The sequence below is a fragment of the Solea senegalensis genome, linkage group LG1 (genome assembly GCF_019176455.1).
Source record: "Solea senegalensis isolate Sse05_10M linkage group LG1, IFAPA_SoseM_1, whole genome shotgun sequence".
NCBI classification, from domain to species: domain Eukaryota; kingdom Metazoa; phylum Chordata; class Actinopteri; order Pleuronectiformes; family Soleidae; genus Solea; species Solea senegalensis.
This window is the reverse complement of record NC_058021.1, coordinates 10,091,921-10,115,730: the sequence shown is the minus strand read 5'-3', so window position 1 is coordinate 10,115,730 and position 23,810 is coordinate 10,091,921. Positions and strand designations below refer to the sequence as shown.

Sequence of the window (23,810 nt, the reverse complement as noted above, 5' to 3'; positions counted from 1 at the left end):
CTGTTTATTTCAATCGAAACAAAGCCAGAAAAAAAAATCTGTGAACATTTTTAAAAAGTAGTTTTTTTTGCCAACATTGTTCCTCTCTCTGTGCCCTTTTAATCATCATCTTTCTGTGCATCTCTCGTTCTTTTTCTAGTTCCTTCCCGAGACTGTTGTTTGTTGAAAAGTAGCAGCTGTTAATACCTACTTTTAATTTTTTTTTTCTCTCCTTTTTCTTAACAGGAGCAGCTCCCACTCTGACTTCCTGAAGACATATGTGGCATGAAACCAGATCATACACATCTTTCATTCATCACCTCCTCCTCCTCCTTCATCTCCCTCCACCATCACCAGTTAGGAACTCTCTCACAGCTCCACCGCATTGATGAGGTAACATCAAGCTCCACACAGCACAGCACCCACCTGCTCAAGCACCGCCCCCCCTTCCTTCTGCCAACCCTTTCACTACAGCTATGGGTCAGAAGATATCTGGTGGGATAAAATCGGTAGACAGTCGCGGGGAAAGTGGTGGTTCCCCGTCTTATCGGCCCTTGGCTCATCGCCGGCAGCACCCGGCGCTAAGAGGCCCAGATTTCTCCAAACCTCCCAGGCTGGATCTCCTGCTGGACATGCCATGCGCTGGACCAGAGACCCAGCACCGTCACGCGTGGAACCCTGATGACCGCTCGCTCAACATTTTCATCAAAGACGAAGATAAATTGACATTTCACCGGCACCCGGTCGCTCAGAGCACAGACTGCATTCGGGGGCACGTCGGATACACAAGAGGTCTTCACGTGTGGAAGATCCACTGGCCCTCTCGGCAGCGAGGCACCCATGCAATAGTTGGAGTTGCAACATCAGAAGCTCCTTTACACTCCGTTGGGTACACGGCGTTGGTGGGGTCAGACTGTGAGTCCTGGGGCTGGGATCTGGGACGCAACCGGCTCTATCATGACAGTAAGAACCGGGCTCACAGCTCACTTCCATCTTACCCATGTTTTCTCGAGCCAGAGGAGTCGTTCACACCGCCGGACTCCCTGCTCGTGATTCTGGATATGGATGAAGGAACCCTGAGCTTCATGGTAGATGGACAGTATCTAGGAGTGGCGTTTCGAGGGCTGAAGGGCAAGAAGTTGTATCCCATTGTCAGCGCCGTGTGGGGACATTGTGAGATATCCATGAAGTACATCAACGGCTTGGATCGTGAGTATTATGCGCCACACTAAGAGTACATAAGTTTCTCACTACACACTACTCACTGCTTATTTTTGTTTACATACATGCTGACTACATGATCCCCTCCAAGACATAGGAAACCCAGTCTTTTTTTGACTGTATCCACTCCTGCTGTAGAAATGGATATGACTCTCCAAAGCCCCCTATGGTATCTGCAGCCACTAACCAACAAAAACAGCATTCACAGCTAACTTCAGTTTAGTTGGAAGACATTAACATAGGTGTGTAATTTTGTATATGGAAAAATATCGAGCTAACCCAAACTACAAATCAAATAATATATGTTGCGATTTACATGTATTAGAGTTGTGAGGGTAAGGGTTAGGTGGAGCAATGGCAGTGAATTGGCAATATCACGGTAGTGCCATCCTTTATTAAGATATTAGATTGTGGACATTTGTATAAGGTTTGTTGTTTGTTTCAGAATTACTTCCTTGGCAATGCACTGAGTCAATTTTATTTCCATTTTCTACTGGAAACTGAGGTCACGGCAAACATGTTGTTGACACCTGTTTTGAACAAGTTTATTTATAAATGAATGTTTAATGTTGCGACAGGAAACCAAACTAATCACCACTAATCAAAATGTTGAGATCCCTGGCTCCTCCAGTCCAAGTGTTGAAGTGCAAAATTCCCCCGATGTGTGATTAGCTTATCACTTTATGTGAGAAGGGAGAAGTGCCATTTAATTCTTATCAAGTGCTGGCAGTGTTTTTGTATAAAAACAGTACATATCATTATTATTATTATTGTGGTCTTGGTCTTTCTATCATTAACTCCACCAAGAAGGTTATGTTTTTTGTTTTTGTCTGTCCGTGAGCTGCATAACAAAAAAGCTGAAGGAAGGATTTTAATGAAATTGGAATATTGATTAAGCCCAAGGAGAAACTATTCAATTTTGCTGTATAGACACTGTAAGAATTGAGCAGCCATGACCTAGGTTTGGGCTCTCTTTCTGTGCTTTCGCTCGTGAGTAAAGGAGTTTGTGCTGTAGTAAGCTGACATCTTGCTGTAGAGGTCCAGCTGTGTACTTTTATTATTATTATTGTTATTTATTATTATGGACACGAGAGGAAAATGAGTTTACAAAGAGCGATTTGGATGTTATTCCACGTGCTTTGGAAGATGGTGTGAGCTGTTCCCGGGAAACTTTGGATCATGTTATGCAACACTCCAAATACCCATCTACACGTGCGTGTCTAAAGGTAATAGACAGCGTTTTTCTCTCTTCTCTAGTGAACAGCAGCTTTAAAATGAGCGTGTTAGAAGTGACCTTAGACACACATCATGGACACTCATGTGCCGACACACACCTGCTGGGAAGGGAAAGTGTGTGTTATGAAAACAGGCCTTATGATCTGACTCTAGTCATCTCCTTCTCTCTCCTGTTGGCTGATATTTGACATAACAACATGGTTTGTTTTGTCTGTTACCCCGCGGAAAGCGGAAAGAGATCCTGCAGTTTGTTGCATCTGCTCCCTTTTTTTTTACCGATCATCTCAAATGTCTTAGAAGTGCACTGCTCTCTGGAGATGATGTTAAGAGCCTGTTTTCTTCAACCTCAAAAAGAAGTCATCTCATTCAAGTTTTAATTTGGACGTTTTGATCTTAAATCTGCAGCTGAACGACAAGAACGTGAGTGAGAATTAAAACAAAGAATTCTTGGCTAAATTTCTTGACCTTTTGTTTTAAAACTGCCTCGACGCATGTTTAATAATCTCTCCACTTATGAACTGCAGATATTTGAAGATCAGTTGTAAGGATTATGACGTGACAGTGACAGGGTCATGAGGGGCCACGCGGCAGAGTAGCGTCGAGCACTGTTGTCTCACAGCAAGACGTCACCAGTTTGAATCCTGGTTCGACCAAGGGCCTTTCAGTGCGGTGTTTACATGGTGTCCCGGTGTGCGTGTGGTCTTTCTCTGGTTACTCCAGTTTCCTCACACAAGTACAAAAACATGTAGAGGTTAACGGGACACTCAAAATTGACCGTAGTTGTTGGTCTCTAAATGTTGGCCCTGCAATGGACTGGTGACCTGTCCAGGGTGTACTCCTCCTTTCGCCCTATGTCAACTGGGATTGGCTCCAGTGTCCCCGTGACCCTCATGTGAAGGACGAAGCAATAGGCAATGATTGAGAGTGTGACAGGTCATGATGGTCTAGATTGAGCTGTAAAAGAGGCCGTTGTTGTGAAACCTTGTGCGTGTGTAATAGCAGTATAACTCAGGGGAAAAAAGCATGTTAAGCCTCATTCTGTTCTTTATTATCAGATTATTTCTTTGGATATTTTATACATGTAGACTATCACTGAATTTTATAATAGTCACTTGAACTTTACTCCCTGTAATCGCACACCTTCACCTTTCCGTTACCAATTTACACTGTATCATAATTATTGGTAGTGTCAGCATGTATATTTGTATTCAGGTGTGCTTTCTCACAGTGTTGATAATTGATGGATGTGATGAAGTTGAGATTTTGAGCTACAGGGAACATTTTCAACACTGGAAAATGAAATGTCTACATGGAGATGGTGACTGGTAATCACTTCACGCGTGACAAAATATGTTGGTGCCTTTGGCGTGAGAAAATTGTGGTGGTGCTGGAAAAGAGAGGCGAGCTTCAAGTGATGGAGAATAAACCGGGCTTTAATGCGCCAGTGACAGTGCAGTTTTGACTCACTTCTCATGCATTTACATAGAAGTCTAGTCTTTTTTTTCTCTCTTCCCAATGGCATTGCCAAGATGGCTGCCAAGCAAAGAGTCTTGCCCATAAACACTTTTTCTCTTTTCTTAGGCTTACTTCAAAGCACATACTTTGCGTCTTACTTTAACCGTTTTGTATCTGAGAGATTTCACGGCAAGCGATGGGGCAACCTGGAAGAATACGGAGTGTTGGGCCTTTTCAAAGTCTCCATTTCTGCCCGCAAGTAGACTTCATGCTGTGAAATGAGGTTTGACTGTTGAAAATGAGCAAAGCTTAATGCAGTGGGCAGAGTGGCAGTTGAAAGGCTCATGCTGATTGGTGTAGCTGACGGAAAAATGAGAAAGAGGCAACAAGACATATGAAAATAAATTTGATCGTAGTACAAACCAGAGGGATAAAGTGACATTAATCTGTGTTCGTCTGTGCAAAACATTAGGATCTTAAAACTTAACAGGTAAACAGGGACTAATGACAGTGCTACCAGATGTCTAATACTTCTATTACAAATGAGCAAGTGTACACTTGTTTTTGCGTATACTTGTCTTTTGTTACTCCGGTGAGTGATGTTCGATGACACGAACTTGCTGTAAACTGATGATACTATCATATGCTACGGAAGTTACATGTTGCAGCTGAATATGTCTCACGTCACCCATCCCTTCCAAGCATGTAGGAGAACCTATGGTAGCCTTCAGTTACCATTAAAGCTTAAAAGGTGTAATGTTCAGCCTCTGTAGAGAAGACCTGCCTGTTTTGACTATAAAGGGTTCATTCTTTTGGTAATGAAAACACCAATTCATACACTCAGATGAGTGTACACTCCACTCAAAAATAAAAACAATAATTTTATTCTTCCATTGGTGCCAAATAGGAAAGAAAAAATCACCTAAATCTTAAACACTGGACCTTTTTGAAGTGGATATAAATTGAGAAGAAGTCATGAAGTCAGTCTAAAATAATATCTATGTACTCCAAAACTCATAAACAACATAAATAATACACACACCACACACATAGCTTTATTAAGAGACAAGCCTCAGGTGGGGGAAATCCACTTGGACCAAGACTCATTACATTCTCTCATTAGCACATTTATAGCCGAGAGGTCATTCTGGGTTATTGTTGCTCTGAATACAAACCTATTACTGTGCTAAGATTAATATCTCAAGACTTCATTCAGAGGTGAAGTAAACAACCTCCTTTTTGCAGAGTTGGCAGAGTTGGGGTGCGATTACAGTCTGTGTGACAGCTCCACTAAATATTAGTTTAGAACTGAATGGGCTTGTCTGCCCTGCAGATGACTGGATGGATAGTGGGGATAGAGTGATAATTGCTGCCTGTGAGTGTATGAGTGGCTGTGAATGGCAAACCAGCTGCATGTGGTCAACTCGACTACATACACAGAATCATGTGCCTGTTTCTCACTGCGTTATTTCATTGTTATTGGTATAGTGTGTGTGTGTGAGGCTCAATAAGTGTAATGTTTAAACCTATGCTGTGTGTTTGTGAGTGAGTGTGTCTGGTTGTGAAAAAATCCTCTGGGTATTTCAGTAATGACTTTATCTAACAGCATCCTATGAGAAGCGACTATTGGATGCTTTGTGAGTTATTGTTGCGTGGGGGAACAACATAACTGCAGGGTATTAGAAAGAGATTTACAGGAGTGGCATCTCCTCACCAGAAACTGTTTGTTTTTCTCATCACTCAGGCTGCACCAGGAGCAGTTGGTCATCACTTTACACCACCTTAGATCATTGCTCCCATTCCTGCAGTAACACTACACACACCAGTGAAAAATAAAACCAACAGCACTCCAGGCTTGTGGTCATTTTAAGATCACACAAAGGCATAACACGGACTAGTGCTGAGCAGGGTTCAAACTGCACTACACAGTAAATGTGGTGTAAATAATTCATCAGATTTAAAGACAAACATTTGGCTTGATTCATTTCTCGAAGCACATCTCCCTCTCTCTTGTCTTGTCTCTGTAATTGCAGCATTGCCCCAGCTTCAGCTCTAATATGTGCCACTCCCTCCTCTATCTGTTCCTCATTCTTACGCACACATCACACCAAACCATCACTCATTGGAACATCTGGAAGTTTATGGCAATGCCTGGGAGTGCTTTTCTCATCAGCTAATGTGCAAACGCCCAAAACTAAATTTCAGACCTTTCCTAAGACATTTGGGTCAGGGTGAGGGCCACTCACTGTTGGCCACAAATGATTCTTACGTGAAATCATTACATTTCTGGTGGTAAAGCCAATGTCAGTGCTGCTCGTTCTGGTTTTGGTCCAGAACATTGCACACACAGGTGGAACCATTCACTGAGAGGATGGTTAAAGCAGAGTGATAGAATAAAGAGGCTGGACAAGGGAGAATATTGGCCTGGTTTTCATTCGCTAGTGTAGCAGAGGGATACTCGACTGAGAGTGACCTGGTTCTGTTACTGTTGGACGAGTAAGTGTAATAGTAGAGTGTTTGAGCTTGCGGTGTGTCAGGTGGTGTAATTTAAGTCATCTCGTCCTCTTGTCCCTCTCATTCATAAATCAAGTGATTCAAACAATGTGCAGACAATGACCAATAGGTCATATAAGCCGGGTTTAAAACGCAAGCTACGTAAACTAAAGCACTATTGTTCTTTTCTTGGTTTTTCAGGGTTAGTTTTTGTTTCTAATATAGTGAAAAAATAAAACAATGTAGTTTGTACAGAATTCTAAAAGATAGGCTGCTGTGCCTGGTCTGAAGACATGGTTGTCTGTACAGTGGTTGTAAGTCCTGCTTCAGAGTTCATCTGTGTCAACAAATGGACGTTACCTCGACGAGAAGGGATGAAGCTGGAAAACAAAGGCAGCAAGAGATCGGGGTTTGAGGGACAAGAGGTTAGCCTAACCCATCTGGCTGACTCAGCATGGCAATATTTCAGAATTTCAACACCGCACTGAAACACACCCACATCGCCGCACCTTCATTCACATCGTAATATTTGAAATACACTGTGACGGAATGACAAATACTTGAAATTAGCTGAAAGCAACGTGGCATTTGCAGAATGCAAACACTAACTAACTACCGCCACTGAGATTTTACTGGAACAGAATAATCCATATTTCATAGTTAAAATCGCAACTGCACGGCTCATTCCAGCGTCACATTCCAGCATTCATGTCAGCGAGAAGTGACCCAGTTTTTTCTCTCCTGTAAGCCGCCTTGATACTCTGACCTCCCTGCCTCTGCCCTACTGTTTAGTCTGCATCACATGGGCTTATACACTCCACATCTGACTGAAACCAGCTGCCCCTGCTGCTGCATGCAGACAGCCATTCACCAAAGCTATGTAACACTGAGATCCATTCATGACTGGCTTGTTTTCATGAGAGCCTTGGCACCCTGAGGCAACACGCTTTAGTTAACTTCCCTATGGTGGGTCATTCTAATGTCACAGTCCTTTTAACTGTGCCTGTGGAGCACATACACTCGTAGCTGTGCAGTTAAGTGCAGGTAACGTGCTGATTTTTGTTATTGACTTGGTAACAGCAAGTTCAGGTTTACACAACTGAGAAGCAGCTGGTGTAGTTTGTGTTTAAAGTCACACACTGGGAGTGACTGTGACCCCAGGGTGGGAATGGTGTCCTCCATCACCAATGATGAAATCCATGAAACCTACTACATAAACATATCGTGACAGAAAATAAAGAAAAGCCAAGCTTGATTAGCGAGAGAATGGGTGAGCGTCCCACGCAGCACCTGAATATTCTGGACGTTCTCCTGCTGTCGTGAGCGTTTAAAGTTGGCCACGTCCAGAACATATTATATTATATATATCTCAATATGTTCGACGGTAAAGACGCGCCGTGCACACAAATTTTGAGACATACAATTTCTATGAGAGTCAAGTGCATAACAATGTTGAGCTTTTCTGGGGTTTTTCATAGTTTTTATTCTAGACAGATAGACTTTTGTCAGTTTTGACATGATAGTGACAGTAAGTCATGCAGATATTTGTCCGTTGAGACTCTGCAACTAAAACACCTCTGTTGCTGCTTTCTACTGGCAAAATTGTCAGGGGAAGTCTGGGCTTCTCTGCTCGAGCTGCTACGCCCCCGCGACCCGACCGCAGATAAGCGGTAGAAAATGGATGTTTAGATGTCACTTAAGGTATGTGAGACGATGTTTTGATTATAATAGTGTCCTCACAGGTCAGTTGATCTGAAGTTTGTATGCTTGAGTTTCACACCAAATGCTGGCTGTGTGGTATGTGGGTTGGTGGGTTATTACTCAAGCTTAACTTAGCTGCTGGCCTCAGGCTTAATGGCCTCCACTCTGCTTTTCATGCTTCCCTGATTTGTCTCCCTCTGGTCTCCACTGTCACATGTGCACGGTGGTCTCTCTTTGGGCAGCTTTTTCTTTCTTGTTTGTTCCCCTGAAGTGTTGGACAGTTGTACAGTGTGTGGGCTCTGGCAAGGAGCTGCTAATAACTGGCCTGACAGACAATGACAAAGGTATGCTGTATGCTGTGGTTTTCTTACACTACACAACCTAGATTTCCTAGAACACACATATTTTTCAAATGAACAGACATAGGTGGCTTCTGTAAATTTCAGCCACAGCAAGGTGTTTCCTCGTTCCACTGAGGAGGAAAAAGTTCTTATGGCCGTTCACATCCACATTCCCATCTTCCTTTTTTCACTATTGACTGGAATTGCTAAATCGGACATGTTGCAAACCATGTTTTAAGCAGGTGATGGAGAAGTGAGAGAGAGAAAGGCTATTCAGACAAGAGTGAGGCAGAAGTGAAACTGGGTGCTGAAGAAGGTGAAGGAAACTGTGCTGTGTTATGAATTACTGTTGTGGCCTCCTGCAGACTCTGTGTCATCTGTGTGGTCACAGTGTTTCTCTCTCCCTCCCTCTCTGTGTGTACAGTCAGACCGACTCTCTGCCCGCAGTACATACAGTTAGATGAAGCTCACTTCTCGGAAATAAGTTTGGATTATGCCAGAAAGTCCTGACTCGCTAGATTTGTCGCTAGTTGCTTTTTTGAAGAAAAGAAAAGTAGCCGCGGGTCTGTAACGTCACTAAGTTGCAGACACTGTTGTTTGGTCGGTCCTGCCTCCATTGATCTGTCATTTTCTACTCTTTTATTCCACCAATGTGCTCGTATTGATCCGTTCCACCTTTCACAAGCACCGAGAAGTCAAAACTACATGCACCTGCCCTCACTAAGGGGCACGAACACAAGTAATTGACATTAATCTTCTTTCATTTACTGCAACTACCGATTTCATTTACATCTAATCCAGGAAACCAGCGGGGCTGTGACAATAGTGATTCACAGATATATAACTGTCTCTATAGCAACCTGAACTGCCAACACCTTCAAGTCAATGCCTTGCAGATATTCACAGCTGGATGTGGGGGTTTTATACAACACAATATGCAGTACATTATATTTAGGATTGTGTTATTTCCATCACTGATGAACTGCAGCCTCTTGTCCTGGTTTCTTGTATTGACATCTTTACACTTTACTACCATTTTTAGAAACAAATGTTCTATAACGTGTTACAGTGATATTTTCACTTGGTTGTCTTCATACCTACATTTGAAGCAAAACCAACCAAACACACATGTCTCTTTATTTCTGTGAGAGGTTTTGTTTTTTATATTAATTTGAAAAATGTAAATATGTTCTTTGGTGTTTTATGGGAGTCGACATCCGTGATGTTGCATTATAGCCTTTTTAGGGTTTGATCGTCCATTAGAGTGTTGTCATCTTTCCTCGTCTTCTCTGTTGTTTTCTGCACAAATACACCTCATGACACGGGCTTCTTGTGTTGAGCACACAGTATGCTTTTGTTTCTCTTTGCCAAACCTGCTTTAACTGTCCTAGTCCACATGTAACACCAAATCTGCTGTCTGCTCGTCTGCTCGTCTGCTCGTCTGCTGCTGCCTCTTGGTGCCAGGACTGCGAGCTTAGTTACCAGCTGTCGTAGAAGATATTTTTACACCAAATCCTTTTGTTGTCTGATAAATAACTAAAACTTCAGGAAGAGTCCACAGACTCATTTATTTGTATATTACACATTTTATAGTTACACTGATGCTCAAATGACATGGATAACTGGATATCCATGTCATTTGAGTGTATAGTACATTTTTTTACAATTTACTATATCGCTACCGAACCGCGGCCTGCGCATCATGTGTGTCAAAGGCCTTGTTATTCTATTTGTTTAATATAAGACTGATTTGACCTTGTGCACCTGATTGTTTCTCCGTGGGGCTGATCCATTTCTCCTCATCTGTTGAATCTCTGTGTCTCATACATACAGTGGGGAAATATTCAATTTAATGATTTGGACACTCATGCTTTGTCATTTGTACATGAAGGACGTTCTTTGGGCGACTAATTTGAAAGAGGTTGTTTGATGATTGCTTTGCAGCCATCATGACAGTAGCCAATGGAGAGTCTGAGAAATTTATGTGAGCAATCAATTTTTTAAAGATCAAGAGTCATTACCAAAAAATCCCACATTTTACACCATCGTAGAATAGACTCTAATTGTCAGCCTCACTTTTCCCAGACACAACTGGGGTTTTTTTTGGAAGAAGGGGTTTTATAAAGATGAGGGAGAAACTAATAGAACGAGTTGTGTTTCTCACAGTACACATTTGAAAAGAAAAATCCTTTTAATACAGAGGTGTTTGATGACCAGTGATTCAGAAAGTCATTGTTTTCATTGAATAAATCCACACCGCACACAGGTTCAGTATTATGAGTGGGCAGATCCAAACGTTCGCTCTCCTGTAATGAATGAGAGCAGTAATGAATGAACGCGAGGTAATCCTCCACAATCTTCACCTCCCTCACTCTTTGTTCAGGGAGCTGTAACACTGGTCTCTAATCAACTGTTCAATTCGGCCTCCTGATATTTGCAATTTACCCTCAGGCTGGAGTCCTTTGTGTCTGCTCATGGATTCAGTTGTATTGAAAAGTCTCTCAGCTCTCTCTCTCCACATTCCACTGTGAATAAGAGCGATTTATTGAACTGTTTTTTTTTTTCATCTGCTCAGTTATTTTGTGTCTCAGAGTGGATTTTCAGATTTTGTTAATGAACACTGTCACTGCACAACAATCCATTCAATTACTGTCAGCCACTCACTTTCTGTTTCCTGAGTGCTGTTCAACACACAAAGGGAAAGGAAACTCAAGTCTGTCTGTGAACTCGCAACTGAATTGCGTCCATCTGTTCCTGCTAAAGACATGTAGCACCGTTTCCATAACAACACTTCACACAACTTCTTTTTGCATATGCATTCAGGAATTCTGTCCCTTGCAACATCGGGCGGCGCAATGATGCAATGGCCTTTTTTTAATGTCCTCGAAAAACCTTTACTGAACAGTTTTTATGATGGAAAGTTGAAAGATCTAGCAACATGTTTCCCACCTTTATATTATGGGTAAATCCTGGGTGTAGGTAGTGAACAGTGACACAAGATGCCGTCTCGCTGGACTGTTGCAATAGCATTTCTTTTTAGCTTTTATGATGCACACATGGAGGTAAACTGATTAGAAACCCAGCTTACATGTACTCATGGCCAAGAAACTGGGGCTTTCCCACATCGGTTACAAAGAATTACATAAATGTGACATTTCTAAAATCAGGTTACATCAGAATGCCGCAAAGCACTGTGGGACAAGCATTATGCTTTTTGTTGTCATTGTCTGGTTAGTTTTGATGTCACAGGAAATATTCTGACAACTGTTTTGCACATCTCGACTTGGGAGACTCTAAATCGGCTCTCTTGTCACATTTACCTATGTTTGTTAAGATGTGACTGTTTTGCTCTTTCCAAACAGAATGAGGAAAGAAAGCAATGTTGAGTGTCTTTCAGGGCAAGACACTTTTATCATGTCTTTCACAATAGGTGAAGTGTGAGTAACTGTTTTAAAGTGCAAACTTTCAAAAATTGTGACATACTGTATGTTGCCTTAACCCCACAACCTGGAAAGTTAGTTGTGGCCAAAGGTCAAAGTATCCCTTATTAGTCACTTAATTGTTTTTGAGAAATAAATGCTCTGTTAATTATAAAAAAAACAGAAGAAAAATCTAAAAAATGATTTTGTCTTGTAACACATTAATGAATATGCGATGGCACATGGATGAAGGCTACAGTGAGGTTGATCCTGCACAATGCATTAAGCTCATTTTTACAATCTACCCACTGGTGATTAAGATTAATAGAAAAACCTTCAAAGTACTGAGGATGTATTTACACGTTTCACATAATAACGCTTATCCGCAGAGTAGACTTCTTTTTTAGATACCAGTGTGCACATTAGATTAAACACATTTTTTTTACACAATGGCCCTTTAAGGTTTGGTTTAGACTTTGTTTTGACGTTTAATCATGGTATATAAACGGTCGATAAATCTGATTTCATTCTCTACCCTCCACTTCATCACTCACTTTGCATTCACGTTTATAGTCACTTATTTTCAGGAACTGATTGTGATAGAATCTTATCACTGTGCTTTAAATTGGTCTGTGTGTGTGTGTGTATGTGTATGATGAATGACTATTGTGCAGTAAGGGCATCGAGGAGAAGTCACCTTGCAGTAAATCATTATAGACAGAGAACTGTGTGTCGCTGCATTGCAGTTGTGTCACCTCAGTGATTATTTATGTGAAATAAAGAATGACGTGTCAGTGAGTGTAAAGGAAGGGAAGGTGAATGAGAAAAGGGAGACGTGGCACAAATGTGTTACCGTGTCCCCTCGCGAAGCCTTTTTCGACAGTATTCCATTAAATTATGTTATTTGAATATGCAATCATCCACCAAAGTCAGTGCATAGTCCATTACATGACCCAAACACAGACTTTGCAACGTACTACGTGGGTGTGTTTTCTTCTGCATTACTATTTGGATCATAATGCAAACTGTACTACAGCATAAAGGGATGAGCCGATACGATACTCCGTAATCACTGGATCGCATATCGGACAGATAGAAATGTAAAATCCGATACAATCCAAGAGTCCTATATTCACAGTTAAAAAGGACTGTGTCGGACTAATATCGGTACATAATCTCGTTTGTGATAATAGGTATCCTTAGTATGTACCATACCCAAACATACTGTAAAAATGAATAAAAAGCAATTCAATGTGTCAGAAAACTAAAACAAGGAATAATGTGACTGACTGTACATTGTTGTAGAAACTGAGATCAATCTCACCATCCAACGCAACATACTTGACTTTGTTTTAGAGCTGCAACGATTATTTTCATAACCAATTAATCTGTCGATTATTTCTGTCCATAAAATATCAGAAAATGTTACAAAAAAAGTTGATCAGTGTTCGTCAAACCTGGAAATGATGATGTTCTCAAATGTCTCTTTTCTCCACAAACCAAAATAATTAACTTTGAATGATTTCTTTGTTATCCAGAGCAAATAAATGAAGAAAATATTCACATTTAAGAAGCTTAAACAATCGCAAATCTCGTTTTAATCATGAAAAAACCTTCAAACCGATGAATCGATTGTCAAAATAGTTGTCGATTCATTTAGTAATCGGTTAATAATCGATTAATTGTTTCAGCTCTACTTTGTTTCCCTGCCGATGTTGCGAGAGTTAGTGTTTAGTTTGTCCCTTGTGTGCAAACTAGGTCACATGCATTACATACCTTGTTTGAGTTGAAGTTGGCCACGTACAGTATGTGGGTCACTGGGTCACAGAGTCACGCACAGTCATGCTCCTCAGTTATTGTGACCAGCGTCTTGTGATAACGCTGCATTTCCTGGAAGCAAGCATGCAACATAAAAATTAGAAATACAGTACACTGTATCATGTGTTTAACATGTTCATGCTCTCGTTTTCGGCTGCAAACATTTGGAAACACTTTGCTGTGAAACATTAATTACAAATAATTATTTTCTTTGTTAAAATGAATCAGCACAGTGCCTGCTAACTTCCCCCCTCAAGGGTTTCATTGTCCAGTTGAATCATGGTGGTGAGTGTGTGTGTTGCTAGTTTAAAGCAAGACAGTGGGTTTTTTTTTTAAGAGCACAACGTTTGAAATATATCGTCTTTATCTTAAGAATTCAGTAAATCAGATTGTTTGTCTCATAGCAACAGCATGTAGACGTCTCGCCGTGTTGTATTGCCAGGTGAGATGAAAGGAACCTCTTGATTCAAGATGGCATTTTTTAGCTTATTTCATACACGCTTAGTTTGACGTTTGAAGGGGAAATCCACTATAATGCAAGATGGATATTCCCTACACTTTCACACTTCACTAGTTCTCTTTATCTAACAAGACTAATAAGACATGTGGGTCACAAGACCATGCATTCAGCTGTCCCTAATACAAGCCTAGATAGCATTAAATTATGCAGTGTTATGGAATACCATGTTTCTCAAACTGTGGTCCGTGACCACCAGCTTCCTCTGTTGGTACTAAAATCAGAAATACTGTTATACTAGGGTATGTGATCAGGGTGGAGCAGAGGAATTTTGACTGGAGTGAGTAGAAGTAGTTTCTCGCTCCATCTTCATCCAATTTTATTACACCAGTGTCTGACGTGTGAGGAAGAGGAGGATGATGAGAGAGCAAATGATTTTACACCCCTGTATTGTGCAATATTTTCTCAATGTTAAAAGTTACCAAACATCCTCAGGTAATTTCTCATTTTTATCTTGATCAGTGAAGCAAACGATTCATCAGTGTTCTTAACACCTACATAACCCACAATGCAAAGTGACATCACTTAAGGGTCACGTCATACTTTTCACATCCGCATGTGTGCAAAGGTCCGCTCGACAACACACTTTCCCGTCGTGTTTTGTGGCACACTCCTCTTATGGTCCAAAGACACAACGAAGAAAACGGTAACCATGGAAACTTGCTTGGGGTTGTATGAAGAAGTCTACCATGTACCCACACATGTACAGTACATCTCGGCGCCCAAACAATATAAGAAAACACAAATGAAGATGATTTCCCTGGTGAGAAATTGCAGCTACCGGAACAGATTATGAGATGAATGAGTGGAATGCTAGACCCTCGTCTGAATATGAACGGAACTGCGGGCTTGTATGCACATGTGGAAAAGGGGAAGCACCTCTCTGTGGAATGAATTAAGTATGACCAGGCCTTTAATCTCATCATACCTTGAACATCACATTTTTCCCTCACACATCAATCCTTTGATTAACTGTAACTTTTTGTGTTAGTGTGCAGCCAACATTTGTTTTTCAGAGTCTTAAGCATTTACTGGTTCAAGTGTGCAGATGAATTCAGCTCCACAACAACCTTCACGCATAGGATTTGATTATGAACAACTTTTGGCTGAGAGCCGCTGCAGGATAAAAGTTGAAAGCATCTGGTGTAGTGTTTGGTTGCAGTCGAGCTATTAAAACATACAGTATTTCATAGAGGCTCAGGTATAGACATGTACAGAGGGCCTTTTGAAGCAAATTAGTGTCACTGTGCCTTTACACATCTAATTACAGCAAACACTAGTCTGGACTAGTGTGATGCTGTGTAATGCTTGCCTACTTTCTTCTCCGTGGAAGCCCTGCTATATCTGACAAATAAATACTGTGCTGGACACTTATAGTCACTACCAAAAAGGTGACAAATCACTGTAAGTTTTATTTGTATAGTTATGGTTAAAGTTGAAAGAATGATATCTTTTCTAGCATTAGGGATCAAGAGATTTGTGCATTTGAAACAGGCTTTTTTGCCTCTGTCCTGTGTCCCAGTCTGAGACTGACCTCACCAGTTCCAACATGAACGACCTTGCATGGCATCATGACTGTGAGCCAGAAATAAGGATTAACTGTCTGTGTCAGCTGAGAGAGACAGCAATTCCCCTGAAGCCAATTGACAATTTGCTCCGATGTAATGAAATGGTTGGTGGACCACATGTCCCTCCGCTATAAAAACCTGCGTGCAGTGTCAGTCATTGTCTCACTTTACACATTTAGAAAGCTGATTCCTAGTTGTCCATTCCCCGAGAAAGAATATTAGATTTAATTACTCAACTATGGGAGAATGGTGCATTGTCTCACATGTCATAAGCATCCCCAGTGTTTGGTAACATACGTAACATAATGAGAGATGAAGCGGAGGTCTGGCATCACACAGTGTTTCACACTAATGGTAGTTTTCTTAATAGCAATCATAGCAACATTTTAAGTCGATCTCTCCTACAACAGATGCACCACAGAGCAGAACAGTCACAATTCAAATCACAAGGCATGAAGCAAAACATTTGATTATTTATTTGTTCTTTAAAATGTTGGTAGCATAGATTACATCATTATTATTATTATTATTATTATATATATTATATATATATATTTATTTTTACATCGGGAAGACCTAAGATAGCTAACTGTTTGCACTGATCTCAGCTAAATTAAGCTAACTGTTTGCACTGATCTCAGCTAAATTAAGCTAACTGGCAGCTACAGCGTTATGTTTACAGTATATATATAATCACATATTATGCCTTTAGACAACATCCCAGTTTTTGGGATCAATAAAGTCCATCATCAAACCAGCTGCACACACTTTCATGCTGAGTATCCATAGATGTTCTGAGGTTCATTCTTGCCAGAAAACTGTTTTCAGTGTTGCAACATGAATATGAATGTGGAACTACAGACACGTCAATGTCGCAAAACCTCTGCTTCACACTTGAGCTAAAATAAATGAATGTGGTCACTTTGACTTTAGGAATGTCTTCTGATTGGACTAAGGGCCAATCTTTGACGCCCATTTGGCCAACATTGAGCCATCATTTGAGTTTTCACTCCAGTGCTCTCCTCCATTGTTACTCTACTCTCACAGCCTGTATCCTCCCAATCCCCCTCGCAGCTGTCTCTTAAGCTCCACCTTCCCTCACTCCTTTTTATCTTCCCCTCTCTCTTTAGCTCACACATTCCTCCTCATTCTCTTGCTCTTTCCTCAGGCTACTTCTCCCCTCCTTTCCTTCCGTCTCCAACCTCTGCTCTTTCTCTGGTTCCATGTTAATCTTCGCCTCCGCTGTCTTTTGTTTCCTTGTCACACTTCCAAAGTCAGTCTCTGCCTCCAGCTGAGCTCTCAGCTGCCGCTCTCTGCGGCTCCATTCCTCCTCCAGTCTTTGATACATATGAAGAGAGAAGACCCATTCCCTGTTCTCCTGCAACATGTCCTCCACTTTATCAAGCAGCTATCTCACTTGCTCCTGCTCCCCCTTGTCTTCTGCCACACCTCTTCTTTTCTGCCCTCCCATCTACTTGTCATCTGTCCTCCACCAACTCTCCCTCTCCCGTCACTTCCTGCTTTAGTATTTTTCTTGTGAGCAATGGCAGCTGTCTTGTTATCCAATGTGTGGTATTGATATAGCGACACTCTTGCCTCTCCTCAGCCTGTCTCCACAGGTGAACAACACCATTGTGTGTCTCCACACTGCAGAAGTCTCAATCGTTCAATATAATAATTGATATAAGTATGTGTGCAATGTGCTCAATAATCAATGAAGTAATGAAAAGTAGAACACGGTAATGGGAGTGAGGTGAATGGAAGAAGTGAATTCAAGCCATCCCAAAACAAGCACATGTTCGACTGGAAATGAATCACAATCTAATTTCCCTTCCATTTATTTTGCGCACAAATGATTGAGCTGTGGTTGGATAAGCGTACTGGGAAGAAAACATTCTGCCAAACTAGTTATAGATGTGGAGCTTGTTGCTAAATGTCGATGAGTCTCACTTACTAACATGTTGACAGCTGTGCATGGATTCTTCCCAGAAGGTGTTGGTGTCAGATCCCTCCTGAGTCCCAAAAACCTCTTGTTGCACTTGTGCCTTATCCTACTTACTACCCATTTGTTTAGCTGATAAACTTTCCTCCTTATCAACATTTAACCAAGAGCACCTCCTGGGTTTTTTGTATTGCCAACTGTGCTCTCCTGAAGATCATTAAGCGTCGAACCATCAAACTTTTTTATGATTCCAGAGCATGTTTTCTTCTGGCTCACTCTGTCTCTCCTGCAACAGCCGCATGTCGCTTCTTTAATTTCACCATCATTGTTTTACAGCCGTCACAACAACAGAACATTTACACTATTAAACCAACAGGTCTCTCACATTTTACACACATCAGACCTCCTTCACATAATCTCTACTCTACATCCTTCTCCCTCCCCACACCTGAGGTCAGGGGTTCAATCCCTGGCTCCCATAGGCTACATCGCAATGTGTCCCTGGGTAAGAGTCATTATAATACTGAAATTATATGACATAATGAATAGATGCGTGGATAGTTAGATAGATAAACACCCTTCATTCATCCCAAAAACTGGGAAATGAATTCATATAGTTTAATCATCTTATTAATGAATATGGGTGTTAATGGGTGCAAGTGAAGTGTAGTGTAAAGCTTTGGGTAGCCATTAAGACTAGAAAAGCACAATATAAATGCAGCTCTTCTAAAGTGGTGATATTTTACCTGTAAATTAGCTGATATCTAATTTAAAACCAGGCAGGTGGAGTGTTACACTGCAGTGTCAAGTTACACCATTCTGTCTCTCTCTCTCTCGTACACTATGACCCGACTAGTTAAGCCAAAGTATCGGCCGTATTTACCTCAGTGTTTCTCCATCAGTAAAGCCCTCCTGCTGTGTGTGCACGTGCGCGAGCTCATATGTCTGTGTCAAGGCGTATGCGGCGTTCTCAACTTCGGTTTACACACAATCCAGAGAAGCTGCAGGCGCACAGGCAAAGTTTCCTTTTTGTTGTTGTTTTGATCTTTACTCTCTGATCTTTTCTAAAACATCGGCCCGTCTGTCTGCGTGTGTCACAAACAACAAAGTTGTTTTTTTGTTTTGTTTTTTCCATATAATTAGGCAGCCTTGCCTTATTAGACTTTTGATGATGATCTCACATGCAGATATGATGTGTTTTTTCCCCGTCGTTTTTGTTTCCTTCTTAGCTATCACTTTTCTGTTATCTGCACTACCACTGTCGAAAAAAGATAATGTTTGCATGTAAACAAATTTCCATCATTTAAATGTACTGAAAACACACATGAGTGACAGGGCTGAACTGGTGTACTAGCATTGCAAATAAATACAAATACTTCGATTAGTTTTGTTCATATGAAATAATAGATTTCATCTTAAAGCCATCACGTTTTCTTTTCATTTAACCATTTACACTTATCCTCTGTCAAACTGAATGTTTGAGTCAAGTGGCCATTCTGGACACTTGACACAAACATTAGGGGTGGCGTGGCTCAGTGGTTAAGACAAGCACCCTGTGAGCCACCCCTGGCAGGTTGTACTCAGTTCCCTTGTAAGTCGCTTTGGATAAAAGCGTCTGCTAAATGACATGTAATGTAATGTTATGTAACTTGACATTCTGGAGTTGAGTTTTGCGATCAGATTACACCATTGGTCAGCTGAGTGCTGTGTCACTAACAACACGACTCATTTTAGTGAAACAAAATCTACACTGGCGACAAGGTTTGGATAATGGAGAAGTTTCTGACAGGGGCAAAAAGAAAACTGTGCAATGTTTCGGAAACTAACAACAAGCCAACATCAGCCGAACGGAACAATGATTCACGACGACCAAAACCCAAGACGAGCAAATGCGACGACACACATCGCAGTCTTAGATTCATGGCAAATGTGGTAGGAGATGAAGAAAGACCTCTCTTTGTGTTGTGTCTCAAAACATTGGCATCATTTGTTTTGCTAAAACAAAAAAAATGTATTTGCACAACAAATTATTGAAAGAAAAGTGAAACGGTTGTACTAATATTGATTCAATAGGGGGGCCCCAACAGAAAAAGTTTGAGAACCACTGCCTTTAATGGCATTTTGATGGGCCTCTGATCCGTAATGGAGAAAATGGTGCCTCTTATATTCCCACTTTAGACTACGTGAGCTTGGTGAATGGCTAGAAACACTGAGAAGTGTGTAATTCAAACTGCTAGAATTTAGTTCAAGAGTCATTTCGAACTGAAAAAGACAGAAAAAGTCATTGCTACAGCAACAGCGTGTCCATCAAGCTGCTTTGCCTGGTAGCAAGAAGCTCAGCTCTCTCTATGTCTGTTGTGTTCAGGGAGTTGCAGGGAGGTGGAGCAGCAGATGGATGATGTGCACTGTGTAATAGATGAAAGCTGCTCTCACGCGTTCGCTGCAAATCTGGACTGCTCTCCACATTACTTGGAGCAGCTGAACGTATCTGACTCAGCGGTACTGGACCTTAAACAGACTTTATCCCTATAGCCACTGGCTCTTTGGTACAAAGTCTGTTCAAAGAGTGAGACGCAGCTCAAGTGCAAAGATAAATCGCTGAAAGTTGACACCATGAACATGTTACCTGGTGTTTTGTTTTCATATATTCTACACTCTAAATGTTGCACAAGGTCCAGGCACATACCGGGATTTAACCTAGATCACACATTTCACTGACAAAAATAACTCAGTGAATTAACATCAGCAGTTTTTCTGTAGATTACGCACAGGGATGAAGGGTATTTCTGGGTGTGTTTGCAAAACTGGATGTAAGCAGGAATATTAATTGATGCTTGTGCTGTGTAAATTATGCCCACCTGTTTTCCTCTAATGTTCCTCTAACATTTTTATGAGCAAAGTCTACCCGCCTTCAGTTCATAACAGTCAAGGATATCTGATGGTCAGACAGGCCGGCTGTACTCTCTCCTTGTTGTGTCTTTGCTTCCTTCCCTCTAATCCACACGTGTCAAACTCAAGGCCCGCCGGGCCACATCCGGCCTGCGAGATGAAAGGCGCATTAGGGTGTGTCCTTCTCCAATTTAGCTTTTTACAAGGTTGCATAGTCTCAGTGCAAAGTGCGGTGCAATGCGCAAGGAGGTTGTATTTATGTGAATTATTCATAGGTGTGTGTGTGTGTGTAACATCAATTAAGCCAATCTGAGTTTTGCCTGGCACATTATGGCAAATGCAGGAAACTGAAGAGTCGTCTGCTGAAAATACCGTCCCATTGACTTAAGACCATATTTTTGTTGGTCAATGGCGCAGTGGCTTTGTGCTGCCTCAAGATTACAATGCGCTAACATCACGCCTGACCTCAGCTCATATTAAAACCAATAATAATTATTGGATCTAGTCTGGCCCTGGACTTGGACACAGTTTTTAATTTGGGCCCACTTTGTGAATGAGTTTGACACCCGTGCTCTAATCTCTATTTCTGTCCTTCTCCACTCTATCTCCTCTTTCTTTTCTCCTCTTTTTCACCTCAGTCCTCCTCCTCCTCCCGTACTCGTTATTGTTCCACTTCTCATCTTTCCTCCTGCTGTTTCTCCTATAATACCGACTGTCTTATCCCAGAGGAGACAGTGAACAGTGGATTTACAGTAATGCAGGATGAAAAAGAGACTACAGGGCTTTAAAAAGAAACAGTGCCATGGCTTGTATTACCACCAACTCCTCTCTACTCGCCAGATCTACCTACAATGCCCAACTTACGGTGTGACACTTGTGTCCAATAAGATACAGTATGACTCACACCACCCAATGTGCATTTAACTTTAGCCATTTAACTTTAGCCAAATATCTCAAGATGGAGTCCCCAGAGAGGATTTTAGAGCAAAACTTTTTTTTTTCCCACATTCTTCTAAATCTGTGTGGGACTGACTTAGGAGAACTATGTTTGAAGCCATTAGTCCTCCTACACAGCGGCTACATCCTTTTTAGTACAAAGGGTTTTTCTAACAAATCCTGCATGTATTGTAACAACATTCTTGCATTAGTCTATTTAAAAGGGCTGCTTCAATGTGTCTTAAAATATGATATATGATAAAACTGGCACTGTTGCATTGTGGTATGCTGTGGAAGAAGCTACAGGACACCACCAGAGGCACATTGGTTATGGATAATGGTGACTTTGCTTCCCTGTGAAGGACGTCGAGTATAACTTCTCGCATGTTTGGAATAAAAGGAGTGTATAGATATGCCGCTTACTAATCCTCCCTTTGAAGTCAAGTTTCTGGTTTGAGTAAGGACTTAAAAAGTTACTTTTTTTTCTGATGTAGCACCATGATCATATTAAACTCACTGTTATTGCAGTTGTTTGTGTAAAGATAATAGTTTTAAAAATTGCAGGTGCCTCCATCATTAGATACAGGCTGAATATTTAATACACCACGCTGATGTTAGGGTCACAGTCAAGTTTATTTTGTTTGTTAGAATAGAAACTTCAGTGCTTGCCCCCTCTTTTTGCACACTGCAAAATAATTGAAAAGAAATATATAGTTGAATAAACACTAACTTAAAACAACTCAAAGAATGAGAAGTGCTCCGAAAACGAAGGATAACTGGAAAGTGAGTCAGGTGACATCCAGAAAGTGCATAAAGGATAGTCTGCATGTTGGGTACTCATGGTAAGAGTAGGGAAGAAACGTCCTTCCTCATTTTCTGCTACATACTTTGTAGTATAGTATACTATCCAGTGATATCAGTTTACTGCTGATATGGAGCTGAAACCTTTGTCTGGAAGCACATAGTTTTGCTTTTAAAATGCCAATTTTTTGCTGTGGCATCTCCTGTATTTGGTTTCACCAACTTCTCGCTTATATTATAAAAGTGATTTACTAAACACACAGAATAACTTGGTTAATAAATGATTATGACCTCTGTAACTTTATCAGTGCAATTAAAGCTAAATCTAATGTCAAGTTAGCATCGCCATCAGCAGTTACAGGCAAGAGAAAAAGTTACAATTTGAGAAACATTTGACGGCAATTGGTTTTGGAACTTGATGGTTTTATGTATTTGGTCCCTCATGGAGATTTGAGCAATACCAGCACAGTCCAGATCTGACTGTATTGGCTTGTTTGCCCTTGACAAAGCTCAACATGTCTGGTTGTGTGTAAATGTGTGCAAATTGTTTGTTTTTCTTCGGATCTTTCTTGATTTATTTCATTCATTTAATGTGTGTTTTCCATATTTGTGACTTTGCATTTGTTTATCCTCTTTGCATCCATTTTTCTACCTGTAAGTTTAAAAAAATTGTGTGGATTTTTTTATATAAATATTTGTTCTTGTTTCAGTCACCAATGGTGTGGCATTAGATTGGGAGAGAAAAAGTTCAGAAGTGGCGAGAAAGAGGTCCCATCATTGAGCTGTGGGACATTTTTAACCATTTGATGACACCAGCACATGCAGACATTTGGGTTTGAAGCCTTGAAAGCCTTGTAATTACAGTGTTATTCGTTTTCCTATTACACTGACTTCAATTAACGGATTAGAGGATTATGTGGTCTTCTGATTTGTCAACCTCTCAGACTTTTAAGCCCAAAAAAACAATCAGACAGATAATGATAAAACCCACACGGTCGTCAAGCTGAACACACACCGGTTTTTCTGTCTCTTGTTTAGACATAAAATCATTTTTATGTCAACATTGATGGTTACTTATGTACCACGAAAAGAAAGAAGGGAAAGATCCAAACACTGTGACCTTGGAGAGAAGGATTGGAAAGGAATAAACGTGTGAAAGAGGGGCAGAATGGAGAGCAGTAGGAGAAGTTTCTTCTCTGCAAGAGGAAAGGCGAGAGAGGTTTATTGTTACCGATGAGATGGAGCTGAAGGAGAGAGGGAGACTGGAGAGAAAGAAGAGAGGATCATGTTTTCCTCAGTCTATTCTATATGTAACGAGTGCATTGCTATCTCCCGTCTCTGGTTAATGCCATCTGAGACTCTGCATGGACGTGGTCAAACGCAAACTTGTATAAGCATTCATTTATTTGATTAACACTCTATTTACCACAATTCTAAAAAGAATTGCCATCACTAATGGACTATAAAATATTCCAAATATTCTGCTGTACTCTA

The 23,810-nt window shown here is 41.0% G+C and overlaps 1 protein-coding gene across 2 annotated transcripts in view; it reads left to right on the top strand.

Moving 5' to 3' along the window:
* The window catches only part of LOC122770175 (SPRY domain-containing SOCS box protein 4-like), a 57,189-nt gene that overhangs the window by 26,467 nt on the left and 6,912 nt on the right, over positions 1-23,810 (top strand). For both annotated transcript variants that reach the window (XM_044027192.1, XM_044027200.1), the window contains exon 2: positions 226-1,188. In XM_044027192.1, coding sequence (XP_043883127.1) covers positions 456-1,188 — 733 coding nt within the window. In that variant the 5' untranslated portion in view covers positions 226-455. The remainder of the gene's footprint in view (positions 1-225; positions 1,189-23,810) is intronic.